This window comes from Mastigoproctus giganteus, chromosome 10 (genome assembly GCF_048544385.1).
Source record: "Mastigoproctus giganteus isolate SK-2022 chromosome 10, ASM4854438v1, whole genome shotgun sequence".
NCBI lineage: Eukaryota > Metazoa > Arthropoda > Arachnida > Uropygi > Thelyphonidae > Mastigoproctus > Mastigoproctus giganteus.
In genome coordinates this window covers 88790428-88811095 of record NC_143584.1, presented here as the reverse complement: position 1 = coordinate 88811095, position 20668 = coordinate 88790428, and the positions used below count along the sequence as shown (strand labels likewise).

General features: G+C 36.6%; 1 protein-coding gene across 1 annotated transcript in view; it reads left to right on the top strand.

The window, feature by feature from the left end:
• Positions 1–18062, top strand: part of LOC150079141 (uncharacterized) — a 73617-nt gene extending 55555 nt beyond the window's left edge. The window contains exons 4-6 of the mRNA XM_090382968.1: positions 947–1042; positions 13033–13118; positions 17816–18062. Coding sequence (XP_090239094.1) covers positions 947–1042; positions 13033–13118; positions 17816–18062 — 429 coding nt within the window. The remainder of the gene's footprint in view (positions 1–946; positions 1043–13032; positions 13119–17815) is intronic.
• The last annotated feature ends 2606 nt before the right edge of the window (positions 18063–20668 follow it).

The following is a 20668-nucleotide window of genomic DNA, read 5'->3' as shown; positions in this document are numbered from 1 at the left end:
TGACTGCTGCTTAACTGTCTGTGTGTATCAGGGATGTGCTTCTGAGATGCAAATGATGTATCGTGTCACCGGGATGCAAAAAAATGCCTGCTGGAAGGTAGTCTCTTAGACTACCTTCCAGCAGGCTACCTTACAGATATGTAACTGATTCTGTAATTGAACACTCTTAGACATGAATCATTGTAATATTCCACATATTAGTATTATTTGGTTGATATCTGACTGTATGTATTGTACTGTAATTAAGCAATAGGCAACATTTTCACTGGGCTGCTGACCAGGGGTGTATTCAGTGGTGGGCAGAGGGGGCATATGTCCCTCCTTAACCAAAAATTTTAAATTAAAGAAAAAGAACATAGGAGGCATTCTAAAAAAAAAAAAAAAACTAAAAAACCTGGTCGGCATGTTCCCCCCTTACAATGATACCTGGATATGCCACTGCTGCTGACTATTGAGGTGGGGCATTGTAATGACGAAGCAAGGCACTGTAATGACTAATTGGGTGATTAATCGGTAATGGGGCAATTTTCTTATCAGTGCAGCTCTAGTATCCATGACAGCCAAGTATAGGCAATTATAGTATAGTTTTTAATGAAATGTTTTAGTAATTTTTCTTGGCACTGAAAAGTTAGTTGGCATTACCATGGGTATGAGGTTGCTTTCTTCAGACAGAAAAATGTACCTGCAAAAAAACAACAGTTTGCAAAAAATTATCCTTTTGAGTTAAAATATAAACCTGCACTTATATCATTGTCTTAATATTTCTTTTGGTCCAAGAAAATGGTGTTCAATTGTCTTTTGTTATGAACTTGCATTTGAAACAAAAGATTTACACTCTGTAGGCAGTAATTTTACTGTCTTTTTTGCAAAAAAAAAGCATAAAGTTTATTGATTATTAATAGTATTATAGACACTTCACTACTGTGAAAGACCACTTCTGTTTCAGGATCTGATTTCTGGTGCATATACTATGGAGCAGCTTCATTTGCCATGGACTTTGCTCTCAGGGGAACTAGCACACATGTCAACTTTTCTTTCCAGAGTAAGTATAAGCATTAGTCAAGTTAATATTTTTTAATATTCATATTCCATGATGATGAAAATTAGTAGAGCTTGAAAAATGCAGCTGAAGATTCTCAAAATAATTTTTTGATCCCAGATTGTTTTAGTTTGATTTGTATTGCTGTATGCTGACATCCAGCTATAAATTTGAATTTTGAAATTCTTAATTTTTCAATTTTTAAAGTAAAAACACAACACTGTTGAGATATTTAAAAATATTACAGATGTCAGTTGATATTGATAAATTATTACAGTACAGTATTGGAGAAAAACATTTGACATTGATATATTGTTTACTTCCTTTATAAGCTGGAAAAACTTTGGAATGCAGCAGGCCTATACCAATACTGGAAAAAATAGTAGGAAAAAAATAGATTTTGATATACAGTACCATTTATAAAAGCAAATACTGTATATCAGGACAAGGTCATCAGCAAAGGCGACCCTGTCAGTTGGACCAATAATATCCTTTCCCAGGAATTCATTCAGTATCAGATTCCAAAAATAGAGACCCAGCACCAAACCCTGGGGCTTCCTTTTGTCACACTTCTGGTGATGTAGTGGTATCTGGTTTTGACCGAGACCTGTCTATCCCTTAGGTAATCTTGTATTATTTGATATAGGTTCTGTGGTATTCCAGCACTTTGCAGTCTGTGAAGAATGCTGGGCCACCACAATGCATCAAATGCTCCTGCAAAGTCTATAGATATTGCCATTACATATTTTTCTTCTGCTGTGTTAGCTGAATTAATTAGGTGGTTCGTTAAATCTTCTGTAGAGCAACTCTGTTTAAAGCCACATCGCTTTTTTGATTGTAGATTGGTATTGAGATAGTTATACTGTAATATGGGTAGTATTAACCTATCCATTACCTTGCCCAAAGCTGGCAAAGGCAGTGGACCTATATGATTTATGGTCTGTTGGCAGTTTTTCAGGATTCTTTAATATTAATCTTATATTTTCCTGCTTCCAAGTGGTTGGGAAGATTCCCTTTTGTAAACAATTATTATACAGTTACAATAGATGGTGTGGTTAAATCATTACCTGGACATTTGTTATTTTTGTTTTTTTCCAGTGCTATGGATAATTCCTCCAGGGTCTTTGACAGTTATTGTTTCTCAGTGCATATAACTTCCTGTTCTTCTGTGAGAGAACTGTCATTTACTGGAAATAGTAGATCAAGGATGTGGTTAACTGTTTCCTCCCAGGTGTTTATGGTGTTTATCACATTATCTTTTGGCAGACTGTTGGTAACAGTACAGTACAGTGCAGTGCAGATTTCCAGACTGTAGAGAAAGATCTTAAGTATAAGCATTTAAGCAGTACAGTACAGTACACCTCACCTCACGCGTCGGCATTACCCATGGTACAAACAAGCATTTGCCTGGAGTCCTCTTTTTCTGCCTTATTGGCTCCTTAAAACCTGGTATGTTTCCTGACAAATGTCCAGGGAAAGACCTTATTGAAGTATATTCATAATTAAACTGCATCGTTAAACTATTCAACAAATGCTTATACTTAAGATCTTTCTCTACAGTCTGGAATGCAACTGTGAAAATTTTCCTCAAACCTGGCAAACTGATTTATAACCCCTGTTCTTTTAGACCTATTTTCCTTCTAAGTCACTTAGGAAAAGTTTTTGAGAGACTTTTGTCTTACCATATTATTTGTCTTTTGACTAAAATTAAATTCTACTCAGAAAATCAATTTGTCTTTTGACCTGGAGTTGGTACTGAAGATGCTTTGGTTCATTTTATGAAACTCATCACTTACACACAACATAATACTCCTTAGCCATATTTGTCAACTTCAACGGCACTTTCGACTCTCTTTGGTGGGAGAGTGCCCTCAAATGTCTTAGTTCTTTAAACTGTCCCTTTAACTTATATAACACTCTGAGAAATTATTTTTCAGACACATTTGCGTTGCTTCCAACTTTCAGGCTATTTATCGACAAATTAATTGCGGTTGCCCACAAGGTTCCACTTGGTCCACTATCCTGGCATTTGGTTTTAAATCAGTGGCTGCTTAAGAGACAATATGATAATTATCAGTAAATGGTATATGCGGACGACCTTGTCCTTTTATGCCATGCTAACTCCACGGCCCAGATAGAAACTCAAGTTAATAGCATCTTACAGGACTTATCAGAATGGGCTAAAGCTAAAAAACTAAAAAATTTCAACATAAAATTTCTGTTATGGTATTTAAAAGGTTCTTTATTTGCTAACCGACCTCCTTTAATTAAACTTAATGGTTCCAGTATTCATTCATTATGCCACTAAAACCAGATATTACTATTATTATTAGCCATATGGTGTAAGGAAGCCTGAGGCTTATGCTGCACCACCAAAAAAAAAATTTGAGAGAGAGAGAGAGAGAGAGAGAGAGAGAGGATTGATGATATCCAGCTCAGGACCCTGGGTATGCCTAGCCCATACTCACCAGATGCGAGCCCCTGGGATTATCTTGGATAGCTATAGATACTGTCTGACATTCTATCCTCCTTTATTATTTTTACATGATAAGTGTAAAAAATTGCTGGTGTGTAATATCTACAAAAAACATTAAACACTCTCTAAGGCTGTCATTGCCACTTATGTAGATGCAGCTTGGTTTTACTCTGACCAGGTTTTCCACTTTCAAGAGTAAACTATGCACAATACAAAGCAGTTTTCTTTTACTTTTATTGAAAACTTGTAGAACTGTCTCGACTCCTGCCTTACAAGTACATGTCTGGTTTCTGGCCCCTTGACTTTTTTGCTGTTTTATTAAAAAAGAATATTCCTCTTGACTTTGATGGCATTCAACTTGATTGATCTAATTATTATTATTATTAGCCATATGGTGCAAGGAAGCCTGAGGCTTATGCTGCACCAGCCAAAAAAAAAAAAAAATTCTGAATTACCCTGTGTGTGTGTGTGTGTGTGTGTCAGAAGTAGAAGGGAATCACCAAGAAAGAGAAGAATGATGATATCCAGCATAGGACCCTGGGTGTGCCAAGCCCATACTCACCAGATGTGAGCCCCTGGGGGTAAATGATCTGAAAAGAGAAAAAATTCAGGGTCTTCAATATCCTTATGTCAAAATGGCAGCAACACTGGATTGACTCCTCTAAGTGTCAAGTCACTAAATCTTTTATCAGTGATGTTAATTTTTTTCAGTCAAAGTACATTGAAATGGTTTTTGCCAGATCTGTATTCTTGTTTCCTTCTTACAGGGCATGACACATCAATACATCAATAAATGTAAAATTGGCTCAGTTTAATCTCTCTGATTCCGATCTTTGTTTCTGTGGCAAGGTCGAGACTTCTGAGCACATTCTATATACATATTCTATTTATGATGATTTTTGTCAAACCTTTTTTTCTATCACCGGCATAATCTCAAAATCAGGAGACACAGATGCCTATATACAAGATAGTCTGTAATCAAGTCACAAAGGAGGTTAGGCAAGCAAAGGCACATTACGAGAAATCTTTGGCAAAGCATGCAAAGAAAAACAGTAAAGACTTCTTTATTTATGTAAACTCTAGAAGAAAGCAGATGAATCAGATTGGTCCAACAATCAAACCATTGATATCAGTGGTTTGATTGTTGAGGATTCTGCTCAGTTAGCTGACAAACTAAATGAGTATTTTACATCTACATTCTCACATGAGGAATTCTTTAGGAAAATGGAGGCCAGAAGCTTATCAAACTCTAACAGAGAGTTAAAATGATATTGTAATAACTGAGAGCAAAGTGGAGGAGAAAGTGTTGAAGTTAAACATAAGAATGGCAACTGAGGTGGATGGGATCTATCCAGTTATATTAAAGGAGGCAGCAAAATGATGGAGTCACTGTTTAAAGAAGCACTGCAGAATCATCTAGACAAGACTGCAGTTATTGTTCAGACACAGCATGTGTTTATTAAGGGGAAATTTTGTCTGACCAATTTGATGTGGTCACAAAGGAACTGGTTGCAAAATATAAATTTGATATCATATACTTGGATTTTAGGAAAGCTTTTGATACTGTTGCACATGGAAGACTACTGTACAAATTGGAGCAGTATGGAATTACTGGGAAAGTTGCTGCTATGGAAAAAGGGATGGTTGATTGGGAGAAGACAGAGTGGTAATCAATGGACACTGATCTTTGGAGTAATGTTATTAGTGGTGTCCCCAAAGGGTGCGTGTTGGTCCCATTGTTGTGTTCTGCATTTATCAATGATATTGATGAAGGTATATTAGGCTTAAAAATGACAGTAAGGACAGTACACTGCGTTCAACAGGATCTGAAAAAGTTGAGCAGATAGGCTGAGAGGTGGCAACTGAAGTTTAACATGAGAAATGTGAAGTGCTGCATATGGATTGCAGTAATCCCAGAGTAACATACCAACTGTGCTGTACTAAACTCTTGGTAGCAGAAATTGAAAAAGACCTGGGGGTAATTGTGCAGTCAGTTATGAAGTTTTCTTAGCAGTGTAGACAGGCTGCAAGAGTAGTTCATGGGGTCTTGGGAATGAGACATAGGAATTTTGCTAGCAGGGATAAGGAGGTGATTATCCCCTTATATAAGGCAGTGGTCAGGCCACACTGAGTACTGCATACAGGTCTGAAGGCCTGATTTTAGAAAAGATGTAGAGCTGCTGGAATGAATACAGAGGTCAACGAGGTTATTGAGTGAAACAAAGCGGTTGTTGTTACCAAGAAAGGCTTAAGTTCTGCAAATTGCAGATTCTGCAGACTAGGCACCTGCAAGGTGATCTGATTATGGTGTGTAAGGCCTTGAATGGTTTAAGCAAGCTCAATGCTGATTGAATTCTTCCTCTTGCTCAGATTCTGCACCTGAGGGGCATAAATTCAAATTGAGGAAAGACAGCTGTGGAATAGATGTGCAGAAATTTGCATTTATCTAGCGGGTGATTGATTTCTGGAACAAACTTCCATTTGGCATTGTGGAAGTTGACAGCTGAAATAAATTCAAGGCTGAACTAGACAGATTTTTGTAGTATATGGATGGGTAACATAACATGACATCACACACACATTTCTGGCCTTTTGCAGGGTTGTGTGTTCATTGTAGTGTACCAAGGCAGAGTTAAACTGATGTTCAGTTGCCACCATACTTAATATACTCTACATGCCTGCATGTTTTCCCTCTGGCATTAACCTCTGATAGGGGCCAATTTGGACTGAATATCTGGAAATGTTTTCTTATCTGGTGAACCCTTTCCCAGAGAATGCCCAGCTCAGGGCACCACCAGGTAACTGAGTATGGGCTTGGTTGTTTTTTCTTCATAGAGGTATCTGCTGCACTGATAATGACTTCTGTTAGTTTCTGAACCTGTTTAAGTGGATACTTTTGATTATTCTGTTCTGGGGTTATTCCTGAAAGGAGGGATCCACGAGTTTCTTTATATTTCTGCTGGTCTGCTTTTTTCAAGTTATATCTGATAATATCATATGTTGGGGGCTGGGTCTGATCCAGTTGGCACGTGAACAGGAAGGTGATAACATGGTGGTCAGATGTAGTCCAGGCCTCCTGTACATGCCAGTTTAGGAACTTGTGTGCTATGCTTGTGTTGCCATAGTAACATCTAGCACACTCTCATGCAATATAATATTGTACATTGGCAGATTGTGTGGCTGGTTTAAGACTTGTAGTGGGGTAGTTGCTATGAAGTATTCTAGTTCTTGCACACTGAAAATTTCTGATCTGTGTGGAGTATGGCTATACCACTGGAGTCCATTGATATTAAGATTTTGTTGCCAGAAAGCTGGCTCAGTGCTGTTTCAAGATATTGGATAGAAGGAACTATACTTTGATTAGGCCAGCAGTACATAGATATAATATGCAGGGATCTTAGGGGAAGGGGTAATCCATGCACAGACAGCCAGTGGGGTACATAGGCTATTGATCTTAATAATTGTGATGTTTCTGTTTCTGATTACTATGGCAGCCCATGTTGTAGCTGTGGAGGCTTCAATTATTCTGTTGTTTATGGGATAACTCTGAACCCTGCTGCCATGGGCTCTTGGATACAAGCTGTATCCATTTGGTTTTCTTCCATAACTATTTTTAGTCTACCACTGATCGCAATTAAGCTGTAAGAACTTCAAAGCCTGATCATTATTGTGATTATGCAGAATATCCATAATCTATTTTAAGTTTACTGCTTCACTGCTTTCATGTAGGTTGGGCACTTGGCATCCCTCGCTGAATGATTGAAAGTCAGCTCAGCTGCTTTATAATTTTGCACATTTTGCCTCCTGTGCTTTCTTACAGTCTTTATAATTGTGGCATTGGACAGCACAGTGACTATGGGTACTCCTCTCTTTGGGTGCAGGTGTGTGAAGTGTGCTGAACTTCATGCACCTGTAAGCAGGGGGGACTCTGTTCTGTATCTTGTCTTCATTTTGTTCTTTTTACTGGAAACTGACCCAGGTTTATTATTTTCATCCACTGAATTATTTGCAGAATCATTTTAGCATTAGCATTAGTAGAGGCATTTGATGCAAGAAAGCAAGCTTATGCAGCATCAGCCAAAAAAAAAAACCACTTCCACTTCACCCCTCTGTTCGTTCGAAATATCTGTCCAGCTGAGCCTTAAACTAATTTAGGCTATCAACTTCCACGACAAGGGATGGAAGTCTGTTCCACCAACCAACCACCCGCTGGCTAAAGGCAAATTTCTGCACGTCTATCCTACATCTGTCTTTCCTCAATTTGAATTTATGCCCTCTCAGGTGATTATTCTGAGCAAGAGGAAGAATGCCATCAGCATTGAGTATGCTCAAACCATTCAAGGCTTTATACACCTCTATCAGATCACCTCGCTGGTGCCTAGTCTCCAGACACTGTAATTTGCAAAACTTAAGCCTTTCTTTGTAAGAGCACCCCTTTGTTCCATTCAATAATCTTGTTGCCCTTCTCTGTACTCGTTCCAGCAGCTTTACATCCTTCTTGAAATGAGACCTCCAGACCTGTATACAGTACTCTAGGTGTGGCCTGACCATTGCCTTATACAAGTGAATAATCACCACCTTATCCCTGCTAGAAAAATTCCTATATATCATCGACAATACACCATGAGCTACTCTTGCAGGCCGTCTGCACTGCTCAAAGAACTTCATATCTGCCTGCACAACCACCCCCAGGTCCCTTTCATTCTCTACCACTGTCAGTGTAGTACCACAGAGTTGATACGTTGCTCTGGGGTTGCTGTTTCCCATGTGTAGTACTTTACATTTGTCAATGTTAAACTTCATTTGCCACCTCTCAGCCCATCTGCTCAACCTTTCCAGATCCTGTTGCAGCAGGATAGTGTCAGTAGTGTCCTTGACAACCCTGCCAACCTTCGTATCGTCTCCAAACTTGGACATTAAGCTTGATATACCATCATCAATATCATTTATAAATACAGAAAACAATAATGGACCCAACACTGAACCCTGAGGGACTCCACTAATAACATTAGTCCACGATCAGCAGTGTCCATTGATTACCACTCTCTGTCTTCTCCCCCTCAACCACCCCTTTATCCATAGCAGCAATTTTCCTCCAATGCCACACTGCTCCAATTTGTGCAGCAGTCTTCCATGTGCAACAGTATCAAAAGCCTTTCTAAGATACAAGTATATAATATCACAGTTATTCCCTGCATCCAGTTCTTTTGTGACTGCATCATAGTATCCAATCAAATTGGTCAGGAAAGATTTCCCCTTAACAAAACCATGCTGTGTCCGAGCTGTAACTGAAGTCTTGTCTAGATGATCCTGTAGTGCTTCTTTAACCAGTGGCTCCATTAATTTTCCTGGAACAGAAGTTAAACTCACAGGTCTATAATTACTTGTGTCAGCCTTTGATCCTCCTTTGTGAATTGGGGTCACATTTGCACATCTCCAGTCTGTGGGTACCTCCCCTGAGTCCAAGGAAGCTCTCATAATTATGGCTAAGGGTTTGCTTACTTCCTTTGCTGTCTCCTTTAATATAACTGGATAGATCCCATCCACCCCAGGTGCCTTTCTTGTGTTTATCTTCAACAATTTCTCCTCCACTTAACTCTCAGTTATTACAAGATTCTCTAGCTTACTGCCAGAATTGAATACACCTCTGGCATTCCCCTTGCTGAATAACTCCTCATGTGTGAATGTCGATGCAAAATATTGATTTAGTTTGTTAGCTACCTGAGCAGGATCATCGACAGTTGACCCATCGATATCAAGTGGACCAATCTGATTCATCCCCTTCCTTCTAGAGTTTACCTAAGTAAAGAACTCTTTGCTGTTTTTCTTTGCATCCCTTGCCAAAGATTTCACGTAATCTGCCTTCGCCTGCCTAACCTCCTTTGTAACTTGGTTACAGATCAACTTGTATCTACCATAGGCTTCTGTGTTACGTGTTAATTTGTATGTATCCCATGCATTTTTCTTCTCTGCCATATGTTCATCTCATTAGTTCATCTAACATCCATTTAGGCCTAAACCTTGAACAATATTTTTTAGTTGGTATGTAAAGCCTAGTAGCTTCCAAGATAAGTTCTTTGAATGCTTCCCATTTTGAATTTGCTGTTGGTAACATCATCAGTTGATCCCACTGTATAGAATTTAAATACTGTTTCAGTCCATCGTAGTCGCCTTTACGAAAGCAATAACCCCTCCCTTTACCCCTAATGGTAATTACCTCTTTGAGTAAATCCCACTTCAGCAGACTGTGATCACTGCCACCTAGTGGTTCCTTTCTCTGCAGATTCTTAATGCATGAAGGATCACTACTGATAATCAAATCAAGAGTATTACTCCCTCTAGTTGCCTCCCGAACATGCTGATGTAGAAAACAATCATCCAATAAATCCACAAAAGCCTTGCTAGTGTGTGAGTGACCAGCCCCCAAATTCCAGTCAATATCTGGGAAATTAAAATCCCCCATTATAAGACTCTCTGATGTACTGGCCCACTCTATTTCCCTGTACAGTTTCTTATTATACTCATCAGAGTCATTAGGCCTATTGTACACTCCTACTCTCAATCATGATCTCCCAATGCTTATGTCACACCCAACTGACTCGACACTGCATCCTGCAAATATCCTGCATCTTGTTTTTCAGGCTTCTGCTCATTCCAATAGAAGCAGTGCAAGGATCACTTTCACCTCTGCCAGTGGCTACTGTTAATCTATTAGTCTTTGTATCCCCCCAAGCTAGCAGTTTTCCGACCCACCTAACACTGCCTCGATAGTATCAGCAAATATTCTCGCACCCTTTCTATTTAAGTGTATCCCATCCCTGTAGAAGCAGTCTCTCCTGTTAACAAATACAGTCCAGGCTGAAAAAAATTCTACCCCTTGAGCCTTGCACAATCTTTCCACGGCCAAATTGATCGACAAGGCTCTTATCATATACTCCCTCCTATCGTGTCTGGGCAGAATTGCAGACACTTTCAAATTCAACCCTAATTCACGGCTCTTTTTCAACAGTGACCTCTACTTGTTAAGTAATTCTGCCGGTCTGCTACTCTTGATATCATTAGTGCCAACGTGTACAACTATATCACCTTTTGTGCCCTTAAAAGATGATATCTGCTCTAGAACGTCATCAACCTTTGCCCTTGGCAGACATACCCTGGTCCTGTTCCACCTATCCTTTTTACAAAGCATGTTCCCCATTTCCCTAACAATAGAGTCACCAACAACTACTCTTTCCTGTGGGACCAGCGCATTCTGCCTTGGGGGTTGCTGCTGTGTTGCGTGATGACCAAGTGCAATCTCTGGCGTTGATGTGGGCAGCTGAGATCTTGATGGGCCCCTCAATTTTCTTAAAAATTAGTTTGTTGGAAGCAAACTACAGGCTGCATATCCCGAGTCTCTGCCTCAGTATCTGCAGCCTTAAGTCATAATTTCTATACTCTCAGCTTTCTATCTTTTACACTTTTGGTGCATATATTTTGTGGACATCTTTCATAGGAAATGATTTGCGGCATGATGCTCCAGTAAAATCATGCCCCAGTAAAAATATATCAAATTTGATTGATAACTCATGGATACGATAACTCTTGTTATTTAGCGAGTTTTAGCCACCTATGCTCAGTTCACATGTGGAAGGGGGGATAGAATTTCCCACTGATTTGCTGGTGTTTCAGAGTCAAATATGATTAAACAGTCAGATTTTTTACTTGCTACGTCTATTGCAGGACAAGTTACTTTTTATGCTGCAAGAATGGTGGCCAAAAACAATCATACCATTGTTCCCATGTAAAGACTTATCTGGTTATACTTATTTTAATTTCATCTGAAGACTTAACAGAATACATAATGAGTGGTCAGTTAAATAATAAAGACTTCTAAAACTTTCAATTTGCCATTAACAATCCTTTGTTTACATCCTGTTCCTTTGTTCCCCCTTGAACTAGCTGTATATAATCAAGCGGAGCGATCTGATGCACTCCACGACATTCACAGGTGAACTCCTGAGCAAACTGACAGAGAAGATTCAAGTGAGGTTTAGATTTTCTACTAAACTTTATAGCTGAATTGATTAGAGAGCTTTTCTGATGTCAGCTGTGGATAAGCTGAAAAAAATCCCTGCTCTTTGAGAAATATGTGGAGCACTCCTAGGAAAAATGCTTTTCAAATGTGGGGTGGAGATATTACCAGAATTTGCCAAAATTCAGCACACTCAGCTTGGACTTGTGACTTGAATGTTTACAGCCAACCTTCGGATTACACTGTGGGAAGGGCAGCATGAACTTATGTATTCATTTTTAAGATGGGAATAAATTTGAGAACTTTGTCCTAGTGGAACACCTCATAATTATGGATTGAGGTTTTTCTATTCAACTAACTTACAGTTGAATAGAAAATTCTCCATAAAAATATTTAATGAAGGCAAATCAGGAATCGTAACTTTTATCAATGTTACAAGAATACTATCATAGCTCATTCTGTAAAGCACTGATTCTTGTATTATAAAATGATTAATTATAACATTTTTTACAGTTAATTCTATCCCTTTCTTTTCTGTGATTAAGATGGCTCTCTTTCATAATATTCATTCTAAAATACATTAAATCAAACATAGCATGTTCTTCTCAAAACATTAAACAGGTTGTAATAAAAATGCTTCACTGTATTCATATTTTTCAGTCTTTCTGTATGGGAAGCTGTGTTTCATCCTTTGACATCATGTGATGGGCTTGGGATTCTTGCTCATTTTAGAGATATCATTACAGCCTAAAAACATTATTTTGTTTTTAATTGAACAGCATTACCAAGGGAGTGAATCCATTAAAAACTCAATGCATCACAATGACAGCTGTTTCAAGTCTGCTGGACTCAGATCAGATGGTAGATGATCCCATTAGCAACTTAGTGCCAAAACTCTGAATAACTGTATGAGATCTAAATGAGTAGCCAAGTGGTGTGCAGCATTAAGTAATGGAATGGGATTATATTTCAATGAGAATTCAAATAGTCTGATGAAAATTCTTCATTGCATTTATATTTTCTTGGCTTCCCCCATGACAGCAAAAAAAAAAAAAAAATATATATATATGAATTATCAAATTGTTTCAAAACCTATATTAAATTGTAATATCATTCCTCTTCGTATAGGCTGTAATTTTACTCTACAGGAACACACAAACTAGAGGTGGGGGAAGACAGAGAGAGAGATATTTACTTTTGTTTTTTGTTTATTCTTTGCTGTCAGATAATATCATGAATTTTTTTGCCATGTTTCAAATATAGTATATATAAAAAAAAAAAAACTTTAGAAACTTAAGCAGCTGATGGAGTGGAAAAGATGTTTAACTTTACATTTATTCTTGATAAACCTGATCATCCTCACAAAGCAGTTTCCAGATAGATCTTGTTTTCTGAATAAAAATCACTGTGCAATTTTTTTTTTAATGTGAATATATTTTTTCTTGCACTCTGATTTGCTTTTATTGTTTGATAACTGTTATATTATCGAAAATAATGTTTCAGCTGCAAACAGAAGCAAATGCTACTTTATCTGACAATATTATTGGAGATGTAGGAGAGAGAGGTGATGAATCCAAAGAACATGAAAGGTATGAATATATTTCATTATTAGGAATTTGTAGATGTTATGTGGTTCATTTTACTGCTTGCCAGTAGGGTTCCCTCTAAACTGTGTGTTTGCACAGTGGTTTTGGAAGTACTGCGCTGTGAATTTTTTTTGAGAGGCCCTACATTCTGGAATGCAGCTGAACATAGCCACAACAAAGTCCCAGTCTTTCAGGGACTCCTCATGAAGGGTTCATATATTTATATTACTGGAATGCAAATTGTGTTTTATATCTGTTAGGAACAATATGTACAGGAAAACTTGGAAAACCACAGTGCAAACCAAAGAAATCATTTTTCAGAGAAAATGTACCTTCTAATCCTCATTGATAAGAGATCACATTGCCTGATCAGTGAAGGATGTATAGAAGGTATATATAAGGATTATTTTCTGAATTTTTACCCTATCCTTCTGAATGTTTAAACTGTCAAGAATGGCTTTTGTAAAGTTAATTTTATATTTGTAAAATCTATTTAATCTGTAGTTATAATTATCTCTTATTAAATTACACTGGTTAGCAAAAAAAAAAATTTTTTTTTCACACCCTGTTAAAATTCATGGTGATTCTTGTAGATTTGACATTGCTGAATTCAATTAATGCAACCATATTGCTGTAACACCACCAGTTTTAAGGGAGAAGGGATTAAAGTCAAAAACTAAGTTTCTAGTAAAAATTATTTCAGATATTTTTAGAAAATTTTATATACCATACTAAATATTGAACAATGGATCTATTAATCTTTAAATATACAATTAAGAAATTGTAGATTTTTATTTCTAATTTAAACACAGTTTCACGATTTACACTAATGCACACAACACTTGTTTACAAACACTAATTCACTAAAACACTTGTTCACTTTGTCCACCATTCGCTCTCTGAAACACGTACACTTTTTGAAATACGATAATGCTTGCTTGGTGCAGAACCCACTCGTATATATATCGGTAGAGAAGTGTCTAGAAAGCTCAATGTTTCTTAATTCTGTTGAAAGTTCTAGAACCTTCCAAAAACATCCTGACCTTTCTTCCACACATAGCAATATTCTAGAATGTTCTCAAATGTTTTAGAAAGCTCCTGAATGTGATAGAAAAAAATTTAAAAAAATAAATAGATAAAATAGATGGAAAAGGTGATTAAACTAACTACAGGTCTTGGTTTTCAGTCATTAATCTACGATATTTGAAAACTGAGTGTGATGAGATTTCTTTAAGCACATATCTGAGTTTTTGAACGTATTTTCTACAAGAATCTGTCGAAATTATTTCATGAAGGAAATTGATGCTGACCAATGTTATTTTCCAATAGATGTATAACATTACATGTAATTATTATTAATGATTATAATCATTAATTATTTTCATATGGCAGCAGTGTAAGGTAAGTGTATAAAGTGATAATCATTCTGCACTGTGAGGAAAATAATTAGGGGGAATTATTCTTGCAGGTTAAGTTAGCATGTTTTTGTGCAGTCCTTAGTGGTAAAATGTTGGGAATTTATCATATCTTAATAGGTACTCTATTTAAGTCTATAGTTTTGCCAACTTTTCTTTGGCAAACAAAGTGTAAATAGGTTCTACTTTCTCTGGCATATAGAAAAAACTTTGAACTAAAAAAAATAATTTAATTTCTCTAGTTTAGAGATATAATTTATAGCATAAATCTGTTATCTGTTGGCAAAACAATATTTTCTTCATAGCGAAAGTTCATAAGCACATTTGGCAAAACTCAGTATTTATGATGCCATCATCCATTGAAAGCTTTGTTTTTTGGTATGCACTCAGCGGACTGACTTTCTCTCTTTGTTATGATTGTATCATCTGTAATTTTATTGGTTGTTTGCTTATTTGATAACTGACATTGATTTTATTTTCTGAAGGCCTGAATTCATTTTGTGAACAAGTAAATTATTGAAACAGACTGAATTTTATCTGACATTTGAGCATAGGTGGATTACAGTTGTTGTACATAGGAGATGATAAATGCAGCCATTTATCAGCTCACATGTGATATTATGTTCACAAAGTTGATGTTCTCATGAACATAAATTATGAATTATATGATTGCAAACATGAATTATGTTCTCAATGTTCACAGAGCCAGTAGTTAGAGAAGAGAATGAATTCCAGACATATCCTAACTTAATATTGGGCTGTTGGTAAAAGTGTATCATATGGTGCAGCAGATGCAGGAAAGTCTGCAATGAAAAAAAAAAAAAAACACAGAGCATAAAAAATTTTGAACAATTGCTTGGAGAATTACTTTGCATTTAGGAATAAAAGTTTTGCACGAACTCCTTACTTTCATTCCTAAGTGTAGGATAATCCCTGCAGCCATTAGTCAGAATTTGTTTTTTGGCCATTGCCCATAAGGTCCTTTGAGAGAAGAAAAGTGCATGGGATGCATATAAATTATCAGGTGATAACAGAAGCTTATGGTAAATATATATTAGTCTGTAATCAAATCACAGAGGAGGTTAGTCTAGCTAAGGTAGATTATGAAAAGTCTGGCAAAGAACACCAAGAAAAGCAGCAAAGACTTTACAATAGAAAGAAGGGGTTGAATCACATTGGGCCACTTGATGTTAATGGATTAACTGTTGGTGACCCTACTCAGGTTGCTGAAAAATTGAATAGATATTTTGCCTATACATTCACAAATGAGAAATTCTTTATGGAGGGGATGTCAGAAGTTTATCAAATTCCAACGGGGAGCTAAATGACTTGGTGATAACAGAAAGAAAAGTAGAAGAAGATTGTTGGAAGCTGAATGTAAAAAGGCTACCTGGGGCAGATGGGATCTATCCAATCATATTAAGGAAGGCAGCAAAGGAAGTGAGCAAGCCCTTAGCTGTAATTATGAGAGCATCCTTGGATTTAGGGAAGGTCCCTATGGATGGGAGATGTGTGAACATATCCCCAATTCATAAAGGGGGAACAAAAGGTGACATGAGTAATTACAGACTTGTCAGCTTAACATTTGTTCCAGGGAAAATAATGGAGTCACTGGTTAAAGAAGTTTTGTCCACATGGACAAAAATGTAATTATATTGTAGTCACAGCATGGATTTGTTAAGGGATGGTCTTGTCTAACCAATCTGACAGCTTATTATGGTGCAATGATCAAGGAACTGGATGCAAAAAAAAATAATTTTGATATCATATACTTGATTTCAGGAAGACTTTTGATAGTGTTGCACCTAAAAGACTGCTGTATAAAATGGAGCAACGTGGCATTAAGGGCAAGTTACTGCTATGGACAAAGGGATGGTTAAGTGAAAGAAGACAGAGAGGGGTTATCAATGGGCACTGTTCTTTGTGGACTAATGTTATCAGGCGCCTCTGTAGCCAGGTGGGAAGGAGCAGCAGTGCGTAGCACACGTTTCTTGATTAGACCGGGGTTCGAGCCCGTCACCACCAAATATGGAGGATGTGGAAAGGTCAGGGAATGACCACCGCATTTCCCGGAGCAATATGGCCTTAGTTGCTAATGCTCCTAAAAACCAAATAACAAACATAACTAATGTTATCAGTGGAGTTCCCTAGGGTTCAGTGCTGGACCCATTGTTGTTTTCAACATTTGCTAATGATGTTGACGAAGGTTATATCACGTTTAATGTCAAAGTTTGGAGATAATAATACAAAGGTTGGCGGGGTGATTAATGACAGTAATGATGGTATGCTACTACAAGATTTAGAAAAATTAATTTGATGGGCTGAGAAATGGCAGTTGAAAATTAACATTGACAAATGCAAGGTACTGCATATGAGTAGCAATAATCTTGGAGTAACTTAACTCAGGGTAGTAGAAGCAGAAAAAGACCTGAAGGTAATTGTACAGTCAGATATGAAATTCTCTGAGCAGTGCAGATGTGCTGCCAGGAGAGCTTATGGGGTTTTGTCAATGATGTATGGAAACTTTGCTAGTAGGGATAAGGAAGTGATTATCCCTTTGTACTAGACCGTGGTTAGGCCACATCTAGAGTATTGTATACAGGTCTGGAGGCTTCAATTTAGGAAGGATAAGGATGGTTGCAGTATAGATGTGTGGAAGTTTGCCTTCAGCCATCAAATGGTTGATTGTTGGAATAGTTCAGTCTGTTGTGGAAATGGATAGTTTGAATAAATTCTAGGAAGAACTAGTCAAATTCTTGGAGAGTAAGGGGTGGGTGTGTGTGTGTGTGTGTGTGTTTTGCTGATGCTATAAGCTTGCTTTCTTGCATCATTTGTCACTACTGCTACCTGTAAAAAATTGGACATGGTGCAGCACCTGGCTTAAAGTGATCCTGAGATATTTTTGGATTTTTCCTTTCAGTTCCTGGCATGCTAGGATAGAGTAAGGACAGTTCAGATCATTGACCCTGGGATATTTCTGTGGACCAACAGGGGGGCATATCAAACTGAACAGGTGATGTCACTACCTATAATTGTGATGGATCATACCACATAATTGTGGTGTAATCCATCAGTAACTTTTTGGAAATAAGGCTCACTTAGCTATCTTAGAACGGTAGTGAAAAAAATAAGTTAGCAACTTAATTGATAAACAAAATAGAAGTGTTTCATCTATTAATGGTTTAAGGGTATGTCACAAGAAATGTATAAAGTACATGATTTAGAGATGTTTCTAATCAGACTTTTTTTTTTTTGGCATTTGTGCATTTATTTTCCTAATTTCAGAAACCTTCTCCTTTGTAAAATTGAAGATATTCAGGAAGATGCTGCAAATGCAACTGCAAAAGTAGAAAGCCTGGAAGACCACAGCAAACATTTACGTCTGAAAGTTGATCATTTGAAATCAATGGAAGAGAAATTTGATGAATCACTATCAGAGTATTTTGAAATTGCTGGAAAACTGAAAGAGAAGACAAGCAGATTGCATAAACGAGTTACAGAAATAGAAACTAAACAGCTGAATATTGCCTAGATTATGTTAGATGGGGTGTGTTGTGAAAAACTTATGAAAAAATTTACCTTATAAAATGCTTGATTATAAGTTTATAAAACACTAAAAGCTGAATAATTTGAGTACTTTAGTGTTGTATATTCCCCCACATTAAATTTTAATACTCTAATGTCTGATTGAAATTTCTTCTGCATAAAACCAAGGAAACAAAATAATACTGCGTGTACTGTTGTTACTGCATAACCTTTCTGTTAAAGAAAATTCATAAAATTATTCTGGGAAGTGGTAGTGTTCTAATCATGGCTTGCAGTTGCACATGGCTCTTTCACAATTAGTGAAAGAGCCATGTGCAACTGCAAGCCATTCAAGGCCATATTTATTCACAAAGAAATATGGTCTTGAATGTTTCACACATCAAAATAGTACACTTTATTAACATGAAGTGACAAAATGGAAAAACTTCAAGTAGGCTTTTAATGCCTACTTGAAAACTGTTCAAGGCCAGCATAGTCTGCATAAGTGAAAGACGACATGGCTGTCTTTCACTTATGCAGACTTTAAAAGTATATTTTTATTCCATGTATAAATTTTTATTTAACTCACCGTTATCAGTGTAGGATGGAAATTACATCCAAGTCCAAAAGTATACTTGCATGTACACTAATGCCAGGAGCATAGTAAATAAATTTGATGAATTTGGAGCACTGATTAAGTCATCAAATGAAGACATTGTGGAAATATCCGAGATATGGTGTCACTCAAACATAAGGGGTTGCAGAATTTGAATATGGGGGAGTACAATGTGTACAGAAAGGACAGACAGGCCAGGTGTTCATCGGCGGGCAGTGTAATGTTGAGTTAGTTTGTGTCATATAAGCACTGGGAAAACAAAAATGAGAGTAGAATTGTGTTATAGTTCTAAACTGTAATGAGTATAACAAACAATTATACAGATAATAGAGTGGGTCACAATAAGTAATATTTTAAAATATAATGACCAGATATTGGCTAAAATGCAGCTTAGAAGGAGATTAAGATGACAGTTATGTTGCCAGTTGCGGTAAATATTAATAAATACTGAATTTTATGTACCTTTTATTATCACCCATCTGGGTTCAGGTAGGTGATAATAAAAGGTTTCAGTACAGTAAGACAGGTGCACTGGTCTCACTGTACTGAAACCTGCTGTAATTACCCACCTGATTCCAGTAATGTGTATGTAAAAATTCTTTAATTGTCAATGTTTATTGCAACTGGTTACACATACTGTCATCTTAACCTCCTTCTAGGCTACATTTTAGCCAATGTCTGACCATTATATTATAAAAACAATTCAAAATATTACATATTAAATTATTATATGTATGTGAAAACATAAGTAAATTACCATATTACTTATGTGGAGAAATTAATTTAAAGTAGGGGGGAGAAAAAGAAAAGGGTGGAAACGGAAGGATTTGAACTGAAGAAGGAAAAAAACGACTTTGTTCTTCGTTACTATAAGGCTACCATAACCGTCAATATAAACTTGCCGAAATCTTTACTTATGTTTATATTTTGCTATTCTTCCATCTTTCATAGTGTCCTATTTTGTATTGGAATAATAATTAATTGTAAACATCTCATACTAATAAGCAATGAATCAATATACTGTCCCTCACAATTACAAAACTAGAAAATTCTCCAGGAATCTCTTTGCAATGCTTCAGCCTGTTTCTATAATCTCAAACTGGTGGCTTCACTTTCTATGCGTTTCAACATGTAACCGAAATTAACATTATCATCTGTGAGACTGCCCACTCTGTATGTTGCTACTCTGTGGCCCATTCTGTTGTAAAGTGAAGTGAAATAAGTAGACTTTGGTTAACATGATCACTGGTTAATGGAATCAGCCACTTTAATTTCAATAAACCAATTCAAATCATTAAAATGCACTACACTTCATTGCTTCATATGTTCAGTTAAAAGAATCAGTTTTGAACACCTTTGTAATATTTTTCTAAAGCACATTTCTGGAAGTCACTACTGTCAAATAATAAAAACAATTTGCAGTTTCCAGTTTATTGGGCTTTTTGTTAGTGCAATCTATTATAAACAGGTAGTAAACTTGATTTTATTGCATTTGCAATAATACCAATAGCTGGAATTCTATGGGTTTTTATGTTATTATGGTGAAATGTGTTTCCCCCTTCCTCTTCAATCATTTAAAAAACATAAATAAATTTACAGAATCTTCTCTTCATTCCTACTTTTTAAGCTTTGTAAACTTGTTACTCCATATCTCACTTGTGCGTATATCGTGTTAGTTGCAATTTGTGCATGCCATATTCTTTGTTATTGATCGTTTATCTTTTTCCGATTTTCACGTATCATTGAATTTTGTTAATTGGTAATGTAATAAAGTGTAAATTTGTGATCTTTACTTTTGTAGCCTGTGGATAATATTCCTCCTATTTTGCTTATTAGAATCACTGTTTAATAGAATTAAAATTCAATTTGCAAACATGATCACAGTGACTGGCACTTACCATATATTGTATAGTGAATGGTATTTCATTATGGTGAGTCCATTGTAAAGTGATTTGATTATACAGTAGGGCTTACAATACCGAGATTCTGATAATTTT